The following is a 22,015-nucleotide window of genomic DNA, read 5'->3' on the forward strand; positions in this document are numbered from 1 at the left end:
CACGTAGCGCTATCCTTCTCACACCACCGTCTTCTTTCCGCGGATCCCCCTTCTCCTCGCGGACCCCCTCGTCCATCGCTCGCGCCGCGGATCCCCCCTACCCGCGCGGACCCCCTCGTCCATCGCTCGCGCCGCGGATCCCCCCTACCCGCGCGGACCCCCTCGTTCATCGGTCGCGCCGCGGATCCCCCCTACCCGCGCGGACCTCCTCGTCCATCGCTCGTGCCGCGGATCCCCCTTCCCCGCGCGTGACGTCACTCACCGAGCGCTGCAGTTCCTCCTTCCCCACGTGTGACGTCACCCCTCCCGCGCCGCGGTTCCCCTCGCGCCTCACCCCCCTGAGAGGACCTGAGTTAAAACCGGCCTAGTATACCTACTTATATATATAATATATATATATATATATATATATATATATATATATATATTATATATGTTATTTTGTACATTATGTATAATATTGTTGTGTCCTCGTATTCCTTCCCTGCAGATTACTTGGTCACCCGTGACGTTCGGCAGAAGATCGTCTTCGAGCGCGTTGCCAAGAAGAATGTTGACAAGATGAATGACAGTCAAGTCGAAGAACAGCCATCGGGCTGTCCGGACGCGTTCTCGTTTACGAGCCATAATTGTGTTAATATATAATCCGTTGTGTTAGTCTGTTATTAGTGTGTTCTGTGTTCATATTAAAGTTCCTGTGTGTTCTCGAAAAGTGTTAATTTATTTAACGCGATCCACGATAGCCGTTCTCTTAGTGCGTGTCTTCGATAAATCTCGAAGTCGTCGCCCCGGGCGCAACAATATTATAAATAGACATATATTCTATGTTAATATATATACAGGGTGTCCTAGACCACCTAGAAAATATCTTGTAAAATATTCATTTTTCGATTATCTTACCTTAATACTTTTATGTACAAAATAATAAGAGGAATCAATTGGTGTAAAAGAAACAGTTATTTTTAAGAAAAAATATGTAATTGTTAATTACAAATTACATATTTTTTCTTCGAAACAACTATGTGTTTTCTTTACACCAATTGATTCCTCTCATTATTTTGTACATAAAAGTATTAAGGTAAGATAATCGAAAAATGAATATTTTACAAGATATTTTATGATTTACGTAAAATTAAGAAATTATTTCAAGCCTCATAACTCGGAAATTACTTAATGAAAACTAACTTAATTATAGTGTTTTGGAAAGCTCTCGAGATTAGCTACAAGAATGTGCAAAAATATATAGGGTATTCCATTTAAAAAAATTGAAGTGACCTTCACGTGACCTTCAAATGACTCTTCAAGGTCAAACCAATGGTACCATCTTATGGCCCCCTCGAAAACAAACAACTTTTGTCTGAAACATTTTTCTCTAAAATGCTTAGTTTTTGAAAGAAAAGGGGTGTACGGGTGGTCTAGGACACCCTGTATATTTTTTCCCTACGCGACGGTGCCTTCTTTACTACCATCACTAGACCGGCATAGACGGTACTGCTTTTCGCGGCGCTCGGCCGCTAGCATGCACTTGGAGTGGGGAAAACGGCACCAAGATCCAGACTCTGGTTATAAGAAGAAAATGTTACAAAACAATCTTCAACAATCGTCAACAGTCTTAGAAGCAATGTTAGAAAGCAATACCACTATTGAATATACACACACACACACATACATATGCACGCACGCATACGTACGCGCGCGCGCGCACATACACGCACACGCACACGCACATATACACATGGGATCAGATTCCTGCTACGTCTACGTTGTCTGGGTAACGCCAAAAGCATGACACACGCATGCATATGTACACGCACATACTCATACAAGATTTAAATCTATCTCTACGTGGAGCATCTTGGATCGAGATACTTTTTAATTTTCTTTTTCAAAGTTTTCCATGATAATTTATTTCTGAATTGCAGATTTTACAAGAAAAGGTTCTCCTGAGCAATACAACAGTTTAAAAAAAATTTGTTTCCCATTTCTCAAAGTCTATCTCAACGTCCGCCATTTTGTAAAACATTTTTTGTAACTCAAATTTGGTTTTTTTACTTTTTAAGAGAAATGTTCAAGCTTTAATTTGAGCTTTGTTTCCTAATACGGTTGTTTTTTTGCTAATTTATTGCTATTGAAAGATGTTAAAAAATTGTGATAAAATTTAGTGGCCCTTTTTTTATTGTGTGTGAATGTAGATATGTGGATAACACATATGTATATCTAGAGGATATCTTTGGTAGCTATTTAGTGGATATGAATATGTGGATCAAATATAAACATCTAATAAATATCCCTGGTAATTTTCGGGATATATAGATATTTTGTACATTTATTAGATATCTACCATTAGATATTTACTAGTTATCCATAGAAGACATGAACACTATATAGACATTTAGACATTTATTAAATATTATTTGAGTATTAGAATATATAAACCAACATTCATACTGCGCGCCATACTATACGAACCTGATGTACATAACTAGTCTATAACTAGGGGAATTTTAATTCTTTCGTTTTGTCACTTGTGTGCAACATACTTACTTTCCTGTTTCCGCCTTCTTTTTATGAGACTCTTAAGAATACACGTTTCTTATATTCTAAAAGTATTTGCTATTATTATACGTAAAACCTATCAGATATCTATTAGATAAATTTTTCTATATGGATAATAAGAGATATTCAAAGTATATCCTGAGAATATATGAGAAATAATATACTACAAGAGATGTTACGGAAATGTTCTCAGTATATTACATCTGTAACGTATGTACAGTGAGCGACAACGATTCTGTCCTAGGCGGGGCAAGGGGAACGTAAAACTGGCCAATCAGCCGGCAGCGCGGCAGTGGTTGATTGGCCAGTTCCACGCTCCCCTTGCCCCACCTAGGACAGAATCGTTGTCGCCCACTGTACATTCACAGTATGAATATAGAATACTCGAATATGATATCAGTGATATATGTGACATAAACTTATTTTATTAATAGCATATATTGATGTTCATAATATATGCTTGAATGAAAGAGAAATCGTGTAGCTAACGAAATATATTAATTACGTCTATATGCGGGACGTATTTCTATAAGTTATGAATCTATAAATTATGGATGTAGCACGGATCTGAATTAATCGATTGTTCTATCATAGTACCAAAAGGGGATATGGCCATGTAGTTCCAGGCGGCGTAAAATGGATGTACGCGCCGCTAGTGTATGACATAGAGAAAACGTTTACAGGGAAAATGGCGATCTGGCTCCTCTCAGGCTTCTGTCTGCCCTAACTGTCTGTCAAAATCACATAAAAGATATCATATCCGGTTTTATTCTAGCGGCATATTGTCCATTCTCTGGTTAAGGATCTCTAAAACCGTAATCACACTACGAGTTGCGGGCTCGGTTGCGATTGAAATTGACCAATCAGAACAAAGCAATTTGTCGACCGGCTACTCTGATTAGTCAATTCCAATCATAACCAAGCCGCAATCCGTAGTGTGATTATGGCTTAAGAGTCATTCCAGAATACGTTAGAAATGTCCCGTTGCCAGTTGCCAAACCATTGCGATCAAATTAGCGTTAAGCTAGTTCGACGCAATGGTTTAGCAACTGGCAACGGAACATTTGCAACGTATTCTGGAATGGCCCTAAGGATCCCTATAGGAGATGTGCCCGTCCGGAAAGGTGGCTGCTCTAGTTTTCTGTCTGATTCTGAATAAAAAAATGTAGACAGTCCTGTACGGCCATGGACGTAAGAAATACATGGACGGAGCATAAAGTATTCTTTTAGACGTGAGAAGTGAAGCCTGAGGGGTAAGGGGTCTACACTAAACTCTAATACATACTGGAACGAGCCATCAGGAGTGGCGGGCAGCCAAACTTGGAGAAAGACAATCATATTGTATAGGTATCTCTATCCTTGTTGCGATTTTCTGATTGGTTAATCGCTTCGATAAAACCCTTCTATAAAAACATTGTTCAAAAAATGTTTCGAGATGGTATTCAAGAAAAAATCTATAAATAATTCAACAATAGTTTTCTATGATTATATTCTTGTAACTAATTATCATTAAGAATACTTACTATGCCACATTAACAACGTTGAAATTAATTGAGGCAAATGTTTTTAGTAAAAGATACACGTTAAAACGAGACAAATGTATCTATACACTATTTGTGTACTTTTCGTCAATCTTGGCCGCCTCCCACCCTGCCTAAACAAAGGGATGGTTTGTTCCAGTATGTATTAAGGCCCTTGCACAATGCTAGGCAACAGGCAATATGAATAAAGAATAAAAACTATTTACCAATAAATATGCGGAATAGAAAATATTCGTCAATAGGAGCAGAGAATAGATACTATTTCTGTTCTTATTGCCTGTTGCCTAACATTGTGCAAGAGCCTTTAGAGTCATTGAATAAAGAATACCAAGAAAGAGGAGGGGAGCTTGTGCCAATACGGGTGGAGTCGGAATGGTTTAGTTTTATGACATCTTTATGACGTAATATAACGTCATCGGAAGCGAAAGGATAGCGGTAAATTTCAAACATTTATATTTAATTTGCAAATCTCTTATTAACATAAATATATTTACATATGAGACATTACGTCTTAGTTTTTGAATATCCATATAAATAACAATTTACCATCTTTTCTACCAATTCACGCATTACAAATATCATAAAATTGTTTTACTTTTTTTATCGACACTCGATCATATCAACAAAATTGAGGTTGTGTTACAAACTTAGCTTGTATCCCACCAGGTGTCACTAGTAGAATTGGTTCAGTTTTATGACGTAAATCCGTTGCATCTCGACCACTGAATTTTCGCTTCATGCTCCTTCCTGGTATTCTTTATTGAATGATTAGAGTTCAGTGGGGATCTATCGTCGGCCATCTTAGATGCCTTTTTTTTGGTAACGATGGAGAAATCCTTTATGGATACCCGCACTCCCCGGGGAGGAAGGGCGGGTTATGTGGGACTCCCCACATTTAACGGGTATACCCACTAAAACCACCGGATGCCTACTCGGATGTTTAGGGGGAGGCCAGGGGCATTGCTTCCGGACGTCCTCCCCCCACCATCCGACTTCAACCTGTGGGTGGACCCTCCTCAGAGGTCCGCCCACACCGCCGCAATTGCGCGGCGGCTCCTCCTCTAACTGTGGCACAGAGGGGCATCACCTCCACTCCACGCCCCCTCGGGGTTTACGGAGGGCGGGGCCGGGACTCGAGCGAGAGACTCGAGCCCCGGCCCCCCCAGCCCAGAGCGGTCCCCCCCAAATGGGGATGGGGAATCGAGCCCGCACTCCGGGCTCTTCATTCTGTCCCTCCAGGGGCGTGCTTCCTTCCCTCCCCGTAGGGAGCGGGATTCGGCAGTACCCCCGGAGAGCGCCGTCTCCTTAATGGGTGCCGCATCGGGGAGCTTAGCGACTCCCTGGAACGGCACCTCCTTCTCTCCTCGGCAGGCGGCGGAGAGGCCGCCTTAGCAGCCCCCCACCGCCGGTCGAGGTCATCCTCCCCTATTGGCGTTACGGGGAGGGTGGTGGTGGCTATTACGCCTCCGCCTCCGCGGAGGCGGGCCTCCACCCGGCGTAGGCATGCCCTCGTTTCTTGGCGGATCGGGAGAGGCGCCCCGGCGATGACCTTCGCCGCGCCTCTCCCTCTCCGCATCCTCCTTCTACAGCATGACTTTGCCGCAGAAGGAGGACACTGCTCTCCAGACCTCCCCACTCGCAAACATCGCCGCTATTACGGCCGGCAGGGAGAGGTCCGTCCCCACCGCGGCCACGAAGCCCGCACGCTCGGCCGCCCACGCCGGACAAAACTCCAGCGTGTGCTGCGCTGAGTCGTGCGGGTGATCGCAGTGGTGACACTTCGTGGTGCTCTTTCCTTATCCTGCACAGGTACTTACCGAAACATCCGTGTGCGGTGAGCACCTGTGCCAGATGCGCACCCGAGGGATGACGGGGGCGTATGTCCTTGAAATCCCGGGTAATAAGAAAGAGGATAGGGAGTCCAAGGCGGAGGCCCTTGCCGCGGAGATGCGGCTGGTCTTCGCCGAAGACCCCTCGGTAAAGATCTCGAGGCCGTCTGCCGTGGTCCGGGTCAGAGATTTGGATGAGGCCGTAACTACGGACGAGGTTGTTGCAGCTATTGCAGCAAGAGGCGTGGCTAAGATGAGTGAGATCAGGGCGTCTATCACCAGGTCCACCAATGGAATGGGGATGGCCTGGGTCCGTTGCCCGGTCGCGGCGGCTGATGACTTGGCCAAGGTTGGCCGTATTAGGGTTGGATGGTCGACCGTGAGGGTGGAATCGACGGCGGCGCGTCCCTCCTACTGCTTTAAGTGTTGGAGGGAGGGACATGTTGCCGTCAGGTGCAGTGGAAGGGAAGACGGCGGGTCGGGACGGCGAAGTCGGACGCACCTAAAGAGGACTCGATGGGGATGGAGGTGGAGATGCAGCAGCAACAACCACAGCAGGACCCACCCAAGGCGCAAAGGCCCCCGAGAGAGAGGAAATCGAGGAGGGAAACGGTCGAGGTGGAGAGGACACAGGATGGATAGGGGTAAGCGTAAGACCTCTATCGTATTGCAGGCCAACCTCAACCACGCCCGCCATGCACAGGATTTATTCCTGCACACAATGGCGGAGCGTGGCTGCGGGCTGGGAGTCGTGGCGGAGCCGTATGCGGTCCCCCCGACCACCCGTTCTGGTTTGCGCGCGGGGGCTCGGGGCGGGCCGCACCACGCGTGGCCATCGTCGCCCCCCTGCAGGATGGGGGCCAGTGGCAGTTGTTTCGCGACGAAGAGGTGGGGGACCACCTGTGTTGTGGAGGTATACACCCCCCGTCGCTGAGCCTGGCCCAGTTTGAGGCCGTGCTCGGCGAAATGGAAGGAGTGGTGAGGAGCAGTCTCCCCGGGCCGGTCTTCGTGATGGGTGACTTCAATGCCAAATCGGCGAGTTGGGGTTGCCGGTACGGGGATCGGCGCGGGGAGGTGCTGTTGGATTGGGCAGGATCACTAAGGCTGACCCTGCTCAATGAAGGGACCGTGGCCACGTGCGTGAGGCCGCAGGGGGAGTCCATCATCGATTTGACGTGGGCCTCTCCTGCGGCCCTGCGCATGGTGGGTGGCTGGAGGGTGGCTGCTGAGCTCGAGACCCTGTCCGATCATAGGTACATCGAGCTCAGTTTGGCTGCCCACCGGCCACTCACCGGTTCACACATGGAGGAGGAACGCAGATGGTCCCTCACGAAATTGAAACCGGACCTCCTGATGGCTTCGGTGCATGCCTTGCTATGGGTATGGGGAGAGGAGGCCCAATCCTGGAAGGGAACGGGCGTGGAGGAGTTGGCGTTGAGGCTTCGCAAAGCTCTCTGGGGAGCTTGCGACGCCTCGATGCCAAGGGTAAGAAGGGATGCGGGAGGAGGTTGGTGTACTGGTGGACCGAGGAAATCGCGAAACTTCGCGAAGCCTCGGTCCGGGCCAGACGCCGGCTTCAAAGGTACCTGCGACGGAGGCATAGGAGCGAGGCAGGCACTGAGCGGGCGCGGGGGGAGTATCGGGAGGCCCGGTGCTCCCTCGGTGCAGCCATTAGGAGGTCCAAGACCAGGGCTTGGGAGGACCTTATCTCCTCCCTAAACGAGGATCCGTGGGGGCGCCCGTACAGGATGGTCCTCAAGAAGTTGAGGCCGCGGGCGCCTCCGACCACGGAGTCCCTGGACCCTGGGTTCCTCGGGGAGGTGGTCGGGGCCCTCTTCCCCGGGGGAACAGGGGATGCGACACCCTTCCCCCTTTCGGGAGAAGTGCCCGAGTGGAGAGAGGATTGGGAGATGTCGAAGGGGGAGATGAGGGATGCTGTCCAGAAAATGAAGACGAACAAGGCTCCGGGTCCGGACGGCATCCCTGGGAAGGTTTGGGCCCTGGTTATGGGTAAAGTCGGGGGTTCCCTGAGGTATCTCTTTTCGAGATGCCTCAGGGAAGGGGTCTTTCCTTCTTCCTGGAAAGAAGCGAAATTAGTCCTTCTTCCTAAGGGGGGAAGGGATCCCACGGAGCCGTCGGCTTACCGGCCTCTCTGCCTGCTAGATGAGGTCGGTAAGCTGATGGAAAGAATAGTGGTGGGGCGGCTCAATGAGCACCTGCGGGAGAATGCGGGGCTCAGCGAGCGGCAGTTTGGGTTCCGGGCGAGCCGGTCGACTATCGACGCGGTTGTTGAACTGCGGGCCTACTCGGAACAAATTATCCAAGGCGGGGGGGTGGCGTTGGCTGTGTCTTTAGACATAGTCAACGCCTTTAATACCCTCCCGTGGGATAAGATTGGTGCGGGTCTTCGGGCGCATGGGGTCTCGGGCTACCTGGTTAGGATAGTCCGGGCCTATTTTGAGGGTAGGGGAATCGTTTTCCGCGACGCGGAGGGGGTGTGTAGAAGGAGGCCAATTCGTCGCGGGGTACCACAGGAGTCCGTTCTGGGTCCCCTCTTGTGGAACCTCGCGTACGACGAGGTCTTGGGAAGGGTTCTTCCCCCCGGCTGCCACGTCATCTGTTATGCAGATGACACTTTAGTGTTGGCCGGGGGAGGAGCTGGGAGGACGCGATCGCGAGGGGAAACGTCGCGGTGGCCGGGGTGGTTGGGGGCATTAAAGGTCTGGACCTGGGGGTAGCCCCTCGGAAGACGGAAGCCATCTTCTTCCACGATGGCTCCCGGGGGGCTCCCCCCGGACTTTATCTGAGGGTTGATGGACATGAGGTCTGGGTGGGAGCCCGGATGAAGTATCTGGGCCTCCACTTGGACGGGAGGTTGGACTTCGGGGAGCACTTCGCCCAGCTGGTCCCCAAGATGGGGGGGGTGGCGGCCTCTTTATCGAGGCTGCTTCCCAACCTCTGGAAACCGGACGGCCGTGTCCGCAAGTTATATGTGGGCACGGTCGGATCGGTAGCCCTGTATGGGGCTCCGATCTGGGCGGATGCGGCCTCGAAGTCCAGAAAGATCGGGACATCTTTTGCGGGGGGCGCATCGGCCCATCGTGCTGAGGGCCGCCCGTGCATACCGCACGGTGTTGTATGCGGCGGCGGCGCTGTTGGCGGGGGCCCCTCCCCTGGAGCTCCTGGCCCGGGACCAGGCGCTGATGTACTGGAGGATCCGGGAGCTTTGGGAGAGGGGAATTAATCTGGGCCTGATCGCGAAAGGAGCCATCAGACGCCAGGTGGTGGACTCTGTCCTCGTGGACTGGCAAAGGCAATTGTCTGGGCCGGCCTACGAGGAGCAGAGAGTGGTGAGGGCGGTCTTACCGGTTTTTGCGCGATGGGTGGGGAGAAGCTGGGGGCAGATTACCTTCAGGGTGGCGCAGGTGCTGACCGGACACGGGTGTTTCGGTCAGTACTTGTGCCGCATCGGGAAGGAGATGTCCCCCGGATGTCACTATTGTGAGGAGGACCGGGACACGGTGCAGCACACTCTCGAGGCCTGTGTGGCCTGGGAGGTGCAGCGCCGTGCTCTGGTCCTGGTTATAGACGAGGACCTCTCTCTAGCGGCGGTCATTAGGGCTATGACGCAGGAGGAGGAGTCGTGTAGGGCGGTAACGGTCTTCTGTGAGGCCGTCATGACGGCGAAGGAGGAGGCCGAAAGGGAGAGAAGAGAAAGAAGAAGGATGCCCCCTCCGCCACATGTGCCGGGCATCAGGAGAGTACTGCGGGGGAGAAGGAGGCTGCTCGGGCCCCCGGCCTCGCCGCGGGACCATCCCTGAGGAGGAGGAAATATCTCTAAGAGGAGGAGTAGAGGAGTGGGAGGAGGTTTAGGGGACAAAGGAGCCTCAGCTATAGCAATACGGCTCCGCAGTGCCCCCCTCCCGCTCCTCCCTCACTGCACAAGAAGAGGCCCCTTGACCAGGGGCTGCGGCGATTGGGGAGCCGGCGAGGAGCGGGGAATCTCCCGCCGGCATATTCCCCGTTGGCGGTACTGGGAGGTGGAGGTGTCTCTCCTCCCGGTAATAATAGAAGGTAAGGCGGTGGGGGGGTCGCGGAAAAATGCCCTTGGCGTACCTGTGGCCCTCCCGCTTAAGCCGCTGAGGAGGCCGCAGGGGTTTTAGCCGGTAAGAGTCCGGCATAACCTCCTCTCCCTCCCCGGGAAGAGGAGGTATCCATGAGGATTTCCCCTGCGCAAAAAAAAAGTCAATTCGACTGTTGACAAAATACTCACGCTCATGTAGCTACCTCTAAAATGATGTAAATAAAAATTGTTTTTGTGACAAGGTTATAGAGAAAGAACGGTGTACAAACAGTTAACTGTCCTAATATCAGTTCATAACTTCAATTTGTTGCATCTTCTAAACCAATACCATCCCCCACTTATTTCTTACATAGAATTATTTATAAAACCCTCCTCTACAACATATTTAAGTAGCAATAAAATCGATGAGGTCTGATCTTTTATACATATTTGCCAAATTAACTAATGGAGAATCTTAATAACTTCACAATTTTATCTTATATATCACATAGAAAAAAAATGATTTCTGACTAGAAAAATGGAAATATTTTTGAACTAAACGTTATAAATGAACAGTCTTTGTATTTAAGTATCACATTTATCTTTGTAATTATGTATCACATACAATGAGCGATTATTAACGTAAAAAACAAGTAAACAAAATTGTTTAAATCACTATTCAAAAGTGAGTATATAAAATATGAAAAAATAAAGAAACAAAATATTTTATGAAAACAAAATCAATTGTATGAAACTACAGTATAAGAAAATTTATGTCTTAAAACATTTTGAAAGATAAAAGTACTTTTATGAAACTGTGTCATAAAGAAATCTAAGTTAACAAGAAATAAGAAAAAAGCAAATTTTTTAAACATTACATGTTAGAGTTTTTCAAGTAATTTTTCCATTTGTTCTTTATAAATCATTATAGCTTTATCTTGTCTTTCCATTTTTTCCTTATACCGTTGCATTCTTACTTGTTCCCGTTCCTTTGCTTCTATTCTTTGTTGTGGACTCCATTCATCCAATTCTTTCGCTACACTGCTTTTTTTCTATCTGGCATTTCTGATACATTTTCTTTTTCATAACGATTGTCAGAACTATATAATGATATTGCTTTCTTTAAAGGACCCCGCACAAAACGGGGAAATTCGGTCCCGGCCAAATTTGATAAAACTGTGCCATTTTGTACTTTGAGTCATACTGATCAAAAATTGTCACGGGCGCAACCCGATCCTATGAGCCGTTTTAGAGCTACAGTGGCTCAAAGTGCGGAAATGCGGCCACGCCATAACGTTAGTTGTCTTAGATATAGATTTGTTCTGGGTTCTTATTAATACGTATGTGCAGTGTGTCATGCACTATCCGTTCTCAGATGCCATTAGTACACAGAATTAGAACCCAATCCATTTACGCACTCTCTCACACACATGGGTTATACAGTCACACACACACACACGCACACACGTACGCACGCACGCACAAAAGGGATCAAACATCCGTCACGTCCACGCCGTTGATTTTGGGTAGCGCTGAGAACGGATAGTGCATGACACACTGCACATACGTATTAATAAGAACCCAGAACAAGTCTATATCTAAGACAACTAGCGTTATGGCGTGGCCGCATTTCCGCACTTTGAACCACTGTAGCTCTAAAACGGCTCATAGGATCGGGTTGCGCCCGTGACAACTTTTGATCAGCATGACTCAAAGTACAAAATGGCACAGTTTTAACAAATTTGGCCGGGACCGAATTTCCCCATGTTTTGTGCGGGGTCCTTTGGACATATTCTATTTTTCATTGTTGGTGATATTGAAAAATTGGTTTCACTATTGATTTTTCACCTAAAGCATCTCCCATCTCATAAAATTCGGGACCGTGGTCAATCAGGACCTTGGTCATTCGGGTCATCGGGACCGTGGTCAATCGGGATCGTGGTCAATATCAACTGTGGTCAATCGCAATGTGGTCAATATCAACGTGGTCAATATCAATGTGGTCAATATTAATGTGGTCAAACGGGTGCCACTCTACGAGAGTTCGCGTATTTTATTTATTATAAATTTTTAAGAGCCAAAATGCAAAATCTGGCTCTGTAGCGCTCGACTTCATTCTATACGGATATATTTAAAAAAATTCATAGAAAAATATAACTTTTTCAAGGAGAAATAACGCTTTAGCGGGTATTATTAGATTTATATCTAACGCACATATGAGGAAATTTCTGTGGTAACATACCTGACAAGGAAAGACTATCACTCTGTCTTTCTCTCTCTTACACTTCGTATGTATAGGTAACATCTGTATAGGTACAGTGAGCGACAACGATTCTGTCCTAGGCGGGGCAAGGAGAGCGTAGAACTGGTCACAATCAGCCATCGCCGCACTGCCGGCCAGTTTTACGTTCCCCTTTTCCCGCCTAGGACAAAATCGTTGTCGCTCACAATACAACACCAATATACTGCGCATATGAATATGACTGTCAGAAGATGTCAGATAAAAACCGGCTACTATTCCTTTTTCTCTTCATTATTCAAATGATGAAAGAACAAGGATAGCAATAGTTATTATCTGATATCTTCCAATTAATCATATACGTAATACATCGCATTATACAGGGTGACCCATTTTAACTTAGGCAGCCAAATAACTCGAAAAATAAGCAAGATAGAGAAAAATGTTTTAGACAAAAGTTGTATGGTTTCGAGGGGGCCATAAGATGGTATCATTGGTTTGACCTTGAAGAGTCATTTGAAGGTCACGTGAAGGTCACTTCAATTTTTTTAAATGGAACATCCTATATATTTTTGTACATTCTTGTAGCTCATCTCGAGAGCTTTCCAAAACACTATAATTAAGTACATTTTCGTTAAGTACTTTTTGAGTTATGAGGCTTGAAATAATTTCTTAATTTTACATAAACCGTAAAATATCTTGTAAAATATTCATTTTTCGATTACCTTACCTTAATAGTTTTATGTACAAAATAATGAGAGGAATCAATTGGTGTAAAGAAAACACATAGTTGTTTCGAAGAAAAAATATGTAATTTGCAATTAACAATTCCATATTTTTTCTTAAAAACAACTATGTGTTTTCTTTACACCAATTGATTCCTCTCATTATTTTGTACATAAAAGTATTAAGGTAAGATAATCGAAAAATGAATATTTTACAAGATATTTTACGGTTTATGTAAAATTAAGAAATTATTTCAAGCATCATAACTCAAAAAGTACTTAACGGAAAGGTACTTAATTATAGTGTTTTGGAAAGCTCTCGAAATAAGCTACAAGAATGTACAAAAATATATAGGGTATTCCATTTAAAAAAATTGAAGTGACCTTCACGTGACCTTCAAATGACTCTTCAAGGTCAAACCAATGATACCATCTTATGGCCCCCTCGAAACCATACAACTTTTGTCTAAAACATTTTTCTCTATCTTGCTTATTTTTCGAGTTATTTGGCTGCCTAAGTTAAAATGGGTCACCCTGTATATTGGGTTGGGGAAAAAGTTTCTTCGTATTCTCTCGGTAAATGGCGTCAGGATCGTATAACTCTGGTAATATTAATCGGATCTAGCAATACTTGCATACGTTTAAAAAGTAACATATCATAGAGAAATTAAAGAAAAAAGTTGTGATATTTATTTACTCAGTCAAAAGTTATTACGTCTTGGAAATGAGTGAAAATAAAGAAGAAATTCGATACATTTTGAAATTTTATTATAAAAAAGGGAAGAATGCGACTCAGGCTGCTAAAAAAATTTGTGATGTTTATGGATATGATGCATTATCAGTACGTGTGGCACAAAGCTGGTTCAAGCGTTTTCAATCTAGAAATTTTGATGTCAAAAATGCACCTCGCTCTGGTCGACCAATAACTTGTGACGTGACGCCTTTTTGCGCTCCATCACAGTGACCCGCCGGGGGAGGAAGCGTACGGAGGGTCGTTCTTAGCACCTGAGGGGGGGCCCTTATCCGATCTCGTGATATATCTTTGTATAGATTTCTGTGTTTGAGATTAATTTTAAGCGAGCAGAGCGCGGCAATCTGAGCGAGCGGATAATAAGTGATGTACAGCAAGATCCCGGAGGGTGCAGTTACCGAAGAAAGGAAGAGGAGAGTAGCGGACCAATGCCTCCACCCGAAAGGAAGGTCGCGTATCGAGATCCCGCTCCGCCGCTATCCATATGTAACCATTATATTAATATCCGCTAATTTTAGAGAAACAACGACGGGGAAACCAGGACGAAGGAACGATCAACACTCTCCCAGGCTGCAGACTGAGGAGAGGAGATGCATCCGGAGACGGACGAGGATACGGCCTGGCCACCCCAAAACGTCCGATCTACCGAGAAAATACAATCGTCCAGAATACCGTCAACGTCGGAGTTTGGCTCCTATCGAAGGACAACCCGCACTACAGCAGGACGAAATTTGAAAGGGCGGAGAATATCGACTCCTTCTCATCGAAAATCGACAGGATGCGCGGAAAATCGGCGCGGGACTCGAGGGCCTTGCGGAGCATTTATCACAAGTCACTGTTCGACGAGCTACAATAGCAAGAGGACGATTCTCCGTACGAGCTGCGATACCGAGAGAACGACCACAGCCAAGCAGCGAGGACCCGGATACCGGAGATAAACTGTAAGCCGTCGCTCAGGTAGCCGTAGAAATATTCCCGGATACAGCTGGCGTCGTACTCTTTCGTGATACCGTCGCGAGGCGACGGTGAACTCGTTACCGAATTGTTGTAGAAAGCCTGCGTGCTTTTCTCGCGTTTCGTTGCCGGACGCCAGTTGGACCCCGGGTATCGCGGATTTGTCCCTCTCAGGGGGTTCGTCGCCGACAGTCATTATACCGTATCGTTAGCGCCGTATCGTATCGTATCGTATCGTTTCGTTTCGTATCTCGTTGCGTGGAGCGTCGAATTGTGAATAGTAATAGAGTCACGAAATTCCGACGCTATCGTATTGCGTAAAGAATAGCGGGGTTTGCGTTTCGTTCTTCGCGAGTGAGAGTTACCGTATATCCGAAATCCACTCAGCAAGAATTGGATAATTCGCGAAATCTCTGTTTAAAATTTACGTCCGTTACCGTTCGTGTTGTTTGAAATTACGTCGAGTTTGTTTTCGCCGAGAGTGAAAGGTCGGGAAGATACCGGATAACATTGCGAGATAATACTTGTGCCCGCTGACGTGGAATTACCGTTACTTAGAACCGTCGTTACATTTGATTTTTTTTTGCGAATTTCTTGTGGACTTTACTCGCGGTCTGTGAAATTATATTCGATCTCGGAATTATCTGTTAGTCGCGCGTATCATATGTATTCGTTCCCGTATAGATAATAATCGACTTTCGTATCTGTCTTATAACTCTGATGTTTCTTTCCTTCGAAATTTATATTATCGATTTCGTTACTTGCGTATCTTCTGCATGTAATCTTTGCTATTTTCTCCGTACCGTTAACCTTTTCTACTGTATTCATATCGTCTTTGTCGTATACTTTGTTATAAACTTTGTCCATATACTATAATTGTTAAATATATTTATAATAATAATTGAAGGAGTGTCGATCATTTCTCTCTCCCGGAAGTTATTTAGTGTTCTCTCTCTAACCTACAAAGAATCCTGCCCCTCTGTCATTTATTGAGCTCTGGGTTATCGAACCTTTCCGTTACCGTAACGATATCGTGGCGCGGGAGACCGCGCCTGGCGCCTAATACCGTTCTCCTTGTGAGAGCTGCGAGATACCGTACGCTAACGTACTCTGAGATACCGTTTTTTTTGTAAATCAACTATTTTCTTTATCGGCTAAAATTGCACGCCGCCTCCTCCGGATCGGCGTTCCCGAGGCGGACAAAGGCGTTGCAAAATTTTTGGCGCCCAACGTGGGGCGCGACGCCGTGTGGAAGTACCGAATATAATACCGGAAAGTATTTAGAGAGAGAGAGAGAGAGAGAGAGAGAAGGAGTGAACCCTTCTTTTCTCTAGTGATCGACATTTCGGTGTTGTGTCTTTGTTACCGTGTTTGTGCAGTTAAATAAAAATTTTTTTTTTGCAGTGATTGTTGTAGGTAAGTTAAAGTACTGTGTATCGTTCAATTATTGTCATAGTATGTGTGTTTTGGAAAATACCCAGCTCCCGAATATGCACTCCTCTCAGCGATCGCGCGTCTTTCCCCACTCGATCACAATGCCTCGAAAATCAGGTGATCGATTTCTGCGAATCGGAATTCTCCACGTTTTTTCTCCCCAAGCCGTCTGCCGAAAAAGTATCGGAATCTGCGGGGAGATCTCTCGCTCGCTTGCTCACTTCTCGGAAGTCCACCGAAAGAGCCTCACGATTTCGACAATAGTATCGCGATATAGTTAATAAAAAACCAAAAAAAAAATCCAATCAGATTGTGTTTTACTTAACCGCCGAGCTTTACGAGAAAGCTGTATCAGCATCCCTGGGAACGATATCGCTCATCGTCAAGTACATCGACCAGTTCAGAGCTGTTCCCGAAACATTAATTTTTGGTCCTTCGAGCCGGATCGGCGTTAAGACGAACTTTTGAAGCATAACCGCCATCGTGACCGCTATAAGATAACGACCGTGACTCAACAACCACAACAATATGAGTTCGTTTGAAAAGCTCATGTACAAACAATCGCAAACGATCAATTTAATCTCGAGATCGCTGCCCAATTTCAAAAAGTTGGGACACTCCAAGATGACTCGTGCCGCATCAGAAAACCGAATCTCGATCCTGAAGGGACTGTTTGCCGACTTCCAGGACCTCGACGCCGAGCTCTACTGCCTCGCGGACGAAAAAACTCGAGCCAGCCATCCCTACTACGCGGATGACAGCTTCTCCACCTGCGAAGCCATCTATAACGAAACTCTCGACTTCATGCATGAGGTAATCGCCGGACTTGCGCCTCACGCTCGGACGTCGGAGTCCGAGGCTTCGATCACCGGACCGTTAACGCGAACCGTCTCACATCTTCCGCGTCTAGAGTTGCCGACCTTTGATGGGTCATTCGTAGCTTGGGAGACGTTTCGCGATCGTTTCACGTCCATGATTATCGATAATCAAGGTCTTTCAAATGTCGAGCGTATGCATTATCTTTGTTCTGTTCTCTCCGGCGAGGCTAGCCAAGCCATTAGCCATTTAAATGTAACGGAAGCAAACTTTCCCGTCGCATGGGACATTATTTCGTCGCGATATGAAAATAAACAGCGTTTAGTTAATACGCACTTGCATACATTGTTCTCTTTAACGCAAATCGCGTGCGAGAATTCCAAGAGCTTACAGAATTTACGCGATCAAACGAACATGTCGATTCAGGCGCTGAAAAACCTCGGACGTCCCGTTGACCACTGGGACGATATTCTTGTTCATCTCGTATCGAAAAAATTAGATAAAGCATCAAGAAAAGCTTGGGAACTAAAATTAAGCGACACGGTCGAAGCCCCGTCATATTCCGAACTTAATACGTTCCTGGAATCTCGCATACGAGCTCTCGACGCGATGCTCCCGACGAATTCGGGAGGACCATCCGATGTAAACGCGAAGTCCTCCAGATCGAAAAGTGTCTCGTCACATTCAGCGACTGCCTCTAAATTCGTTTGTCCTATTTGCAAAAAGAATCATCTTTTGTATCAATGCACGTCTTTTCTCGCGAATACTCCCACGCAGCGCCATGAATTTATTAAGACTCACAAGCGATGTTTTAATTGCCTCGCCGCCACGCATCTCACGAAAGAGTGTAAAAGTGAGCATCGATGCCGTAAATGTTCGCAAAAACATCATACGCTCCTGCACTTGTCGAGCGACACGAAGTCACCTTGCGACGAACTGTCAACCGCTAGCGCGTCAACCGTAAGCGCGGCGACCAAAACAAATTCGGAGACGGAAATACAATCGCATATTATTTCCAATGTCTTTTCCTCGAAAACAGCTGTGTTACTCGCTACCGCGCGCGTTCGTGTATATTCGCAGCAAGGTCGCTTCGCTCATGCTCGGGCCTTGATCGATCAAGGCTCAGCTGCCACCCTGATCTCCGATAATCTCGCGCAACTATTACGACTTCCGCGAATTAAACAAAATATCTGCGTAACCGGAATTGGGGAAGCGCAGTCGTACGCGCGCCACACCGCTTGCATTCGCGTAAGTCCCGCGAATCGGGCTGAACCCGCGTACCCGACGACCGCTATTGTTCTCCACTCGCTCACGAGATACGCACAATGCGTTTCTCGCACGAAAAATTGGGCGCATGTAGCCGATCTCACTTTAGCCGATAGCGATCCTATGAGTGCTGAGTCAATCGATATTATTATCGGTGCCGACCTATATGGCTCGTTCATTTTAGAAGGAATTCGAAAGGGCACACGAGATGAACCCATTGCGCAAAATACTGTCCTGGGCTGGATTCTTTCCGGTCCGATATCCAGCTCTTCCTCACCCACTTCTGTGCATACTCATCACGGTGCTATCCATTGCAATCTCGATTTAACTCTTCGTCGCTTCTGGGAAATAGAGGATTTGCCGCCGACGATTCATTTGAATAGCGAAGAAAGACAATGCGAGAATCACTTTCTCGCCACGCACACGCGAAATGAACACGGGCGATACATCGTCAGGTTACCGTTTAAAGGCAATTCTCATCACAATCTCGGTGATTCTCGATCCGCTGCTGTAGCCAGTCTCCGACGGCTGGAGCGGCGTCTTCAATCCGACGTTAATCAAGCTTCAGCTTATTCTGAATTTTTAACGGAATATCGAACTCTCGGCCATATGGAAAAGGTCTCCGATCCTGACGCCTCCGTGTCGCGCGAACGTTATTACATTCCACATCACGCGGTGTTTCGTGAAAGCAGTACAACTTCCCGACTTCGCGTCGTGTTTAACGCCTCCAGTAAGGTGTCGACTGGCAAATCGCTGAACGATTATTTGTTGGCCAGACTGAAACTGCAAACCGATCTCGCTGCTGTCATACTTAAGTGGCGCTTGTTTAGATACGTCTTCACAGCCGATATAGCCAAAATGTATCGGCAAATCTTAGTCGATCGGCGTGATCTGGACTATCAGCGTATCCTGTGGAGAACTTCTTCCTTCGATCCGATCGAGGAATATCGTCTCGTCACCGTAACCTACGGAACAACTTGCGCCCCCTTTCTCGCTCTGCGAGTTTTACGTCAACTTGCCGTTGACGAGGGCTCAAATTTTCCATTAGCTCTCCCAGTGTTGCAACATCAAATTTATGTCGACGACTGTATCTTCGGCGCCGACGATCGAATTCTGGCACGGCAAACCCGCGATCAACTTGTCGAGCTTCTCAAAAAAGGAGGTTTTCATCTGCGAAAGTGGGCGAGTAATTGCTCGACGCTGCTCGCGGACATCGATCCTTCCGATCACGGTCTAGCCTACAGTAAAGAATTACACGCGGACGAATCTCTTAAAATCCTGGGTATTTCCTGGCATCCTGAACGTGATGCCTTTCATTTTAACATCTCCTTAACTACCGCCCCCGGTAAAACTAAGCGGGAGATTTTATCTACCATAGCCAAGTTATTCGATCCGCTCGGCTGGGTTACCCCCGTAATAATTACCGCCAAAATTCTATTACAAAAGTTATGGTCGCTGAAGAGTGATTGGGATGAGGCCGTCCCGACTCATATCTTTCAAACTTGGTCTGAATTTCACGCTCAGCTTCCAAAGCTCGAGGCGCTAACCATTCCACGATGGACGGAATACGGCCTTCATATCATCCACACCGAACTACATGGTTTCGCCGACGCCTCCATGACCGCGTACGCGGCAGCCGTTTACCTTCGCGTGGTTCCCCTTAACGGCCCACCCGTCGTATCACTCCTTGTGGCGAAATCAAAAGTGGCGCCGCTTAAAACGATAAGTGTGTCACGCCTTGAGCTATGCGCCGCGTTGCTGTTAGCGCGCCTTGTAACATTTGCTCGGTCGACCCTCGAAATTCCGTCCCTGAATTGTTATTGCTGGACCGACTCAACGATCACTCTCGCTTGGCTCAGTCAACCACCGTCGCGATGGAAAACCTTCGTCGCGAATCGTGTGTCAAAAATCCAAGAGTTAATTGCGGACGTAACCTGGCGACACGTTTCGACGACGGATAACCCCGCCGATTGTGCCTCTCGAGGTATCTCTCCGAACGACATCTTGACTCATCAACTCTGGTGGTCTGGGCCGTCCTGGTTGTCACAGAACGCAACTCTTGGCCGCGGTCTTCTCATCCAATGGATGTTGCTCCTCCTGAGGAGAAAATCTCACTTCATTCAAACCCCGCTAACGTGTCGGAAACGTGGAGTCTTCAATCTCGCTTTTCCTCGTGGCCGAAATTATTACGCGTAACTGCCTTCGTCATGAGATTTGTCTCTCGTCTTCGAGGTCAGAAATTAATCTCAACTGACCTCTCCAACACAATTTCAAAACCTTCGCTCATTTTGCTATTGAGCGAGATTCAGGCAGCACGAGTTTTTTGGGTCAACGCCTACAAGCTGCCACATTTCCGCTGGATCTTTCGAGCTTGGAGAAGTCGACATCAGTCTCAAGGTCAAGCCAGCTCTCTTCGCTCAGCCCGTATCTCGACAAGGACGGCATAATTCGAGTGCGAGGGCGGCTCGATAAATCCGATTTACCCGAAACTGCAAAACATCCGATTATCTTGAAATCCCATCCGCTAGTCACATCCATCATCTCCGATATTCATCTCCGAAATCATCACGCCGGACCTCAATTAACGCTTGCTTTGCTTCGCCAAGAATTCTGACTTTTGCGCGCGCGAGCTGCAGTGCGCTCAGTTCTATATCAATGTGTAAAATGTACGCGCGAAAAAGCTATTGTTCCGGACCAACTTATGGGCGCGCTTCCGAAATATCGAGTGAATGCCGTCTCTCGAGCTTTTGTGCATACGGGCGTCGATTACGCGGGTCCGATGTGGGTTCGACTGGCTTCGGGTCGAGGACACAAGTCGCAGAAAGCCTATATCGCCCTTTTCGTGTGTATGACCACGAAGGCCCTTCATCTAGAGCTAGTTTCCGACTATTCAGCGAGCGCGTTTATTGCCGCTTATAACCGATTTGTTTCTCGCCGCGGCTTACCCTCCGCGATTTATTCCGATAACGGTACGACATTTCAAGGTGCCGACCGAGAACTTACTTCTTACTGAACCGCCGTGACACATCCTGACTTCGTAAATCGAATCGCAACCGAAAGAGTGTCATGGCATTACATACCCCCCGCTGCTCCTCACTTCGGAGGGCTGTGGGAAGCCGCGGTACGGAGCGTAAAACATCATCTCAAGAGATGCGTCGGATCACATACACTGACTTTCGAAGAAATGAGCACCTTGTTATGCCGTATCGAAGCGTGCCTAAACTCTCGACCGATCGCCGCCATTTCTGATAATCTTGACGATTATCGAGCATTAACTCCGGGGCATTTTCTAATCGGCACCGCTCTAGTAGCTTCCCCCGAACCCAGCGTGCTTGATATCAGCGAAAGTCGCCTTTCTCGCTGGCAAGTTGTGCAACGCCTCTGCGAGGGGTTTTGGAAGTCATGGAGGCACGATTACCTACACACCCTACAACAACGATCGAAATGGCGAATTCTCCAGAAGCTCGCAAAAGAGGGTCAACTCGTGCTCTTACACGATCCTAACGCCCCTGCTAGTCATTGGGCTCTCGGGCGCATTATTCGCTGTCATCCCGGCGACGATGACATAGTTCGCGTCGTAACAGTCAAAACCGCGAAGGCCGAATATAAACGACCAATATCGAAAATCTCCTTTCTTCCAATTAATATAAATGAAGAAACAGACAAGAACTCGGCCATGGCGGGCGGCGCTCTCGGTTAAAAAAAAAAAGAGGGAAAATTTTCTCGCCTTATACGCAGTCCAACTAGCGCCTACATCAAGTCGCGGTTACCGTTCTCGGTATATTGTATATATATTGTATATATTGTATATTTTGTCTACATTGTCTATTGTATGTGTCTT

The 22,015-nt window shown here is 47.1% G+C and overlaps 2 protein-coding genes across 2 annotated transcripts; both read left to right on the top strand.

Annotated features, from left to right (window-relative positions):
• Positions 1–8,967: 8,967 nt before the first annotated feature.
• On the top strand, positions 8,968–9,747 carry LOC145963248 (uncharacterized). Its single transcript, XM_083084977.1, has one exon. The coding sequence runs from the start codon at positions 8,968–8,970 to the stop codon at positions 9,745–9,747; it is 780 nt and encodes a 259-aa protein (XP_082941103.1).
• Positions 9,748–16,716: 6,969 nt separating this feature from the next.
• On the top strand, positions 16,717–20,370 carry LOC145963250 (uncharacterized). The gene has a single exon (XM_083084979.1). It carries the CDS (start codon positions 16,717–16,719, stop codon positions 20,368–20,370), a length of 3,654 nt encoding a protein of 1,217 aa, XP_082941105.1.
• The last annotated feature ends 1,645 nt before the right edge of the window (positions 20,371–22,015 follow it).

Source organism: Camponotus vicinus, unplaced genomic scaffold, assembly GCF_025532165.1.
Source record: "Camponotus vicinus isolate PSW18456_S1 unplaced genomic scaffold, iyCamVici1.0 SCAF_12, whole genome shotgun sequence".
Lineage (NCBI taxonomy): Eukaryota > Metazoa > Arthropoda > Insecta > Hymenoptera > Formicidae > Camponotus > Camponotus vicinus.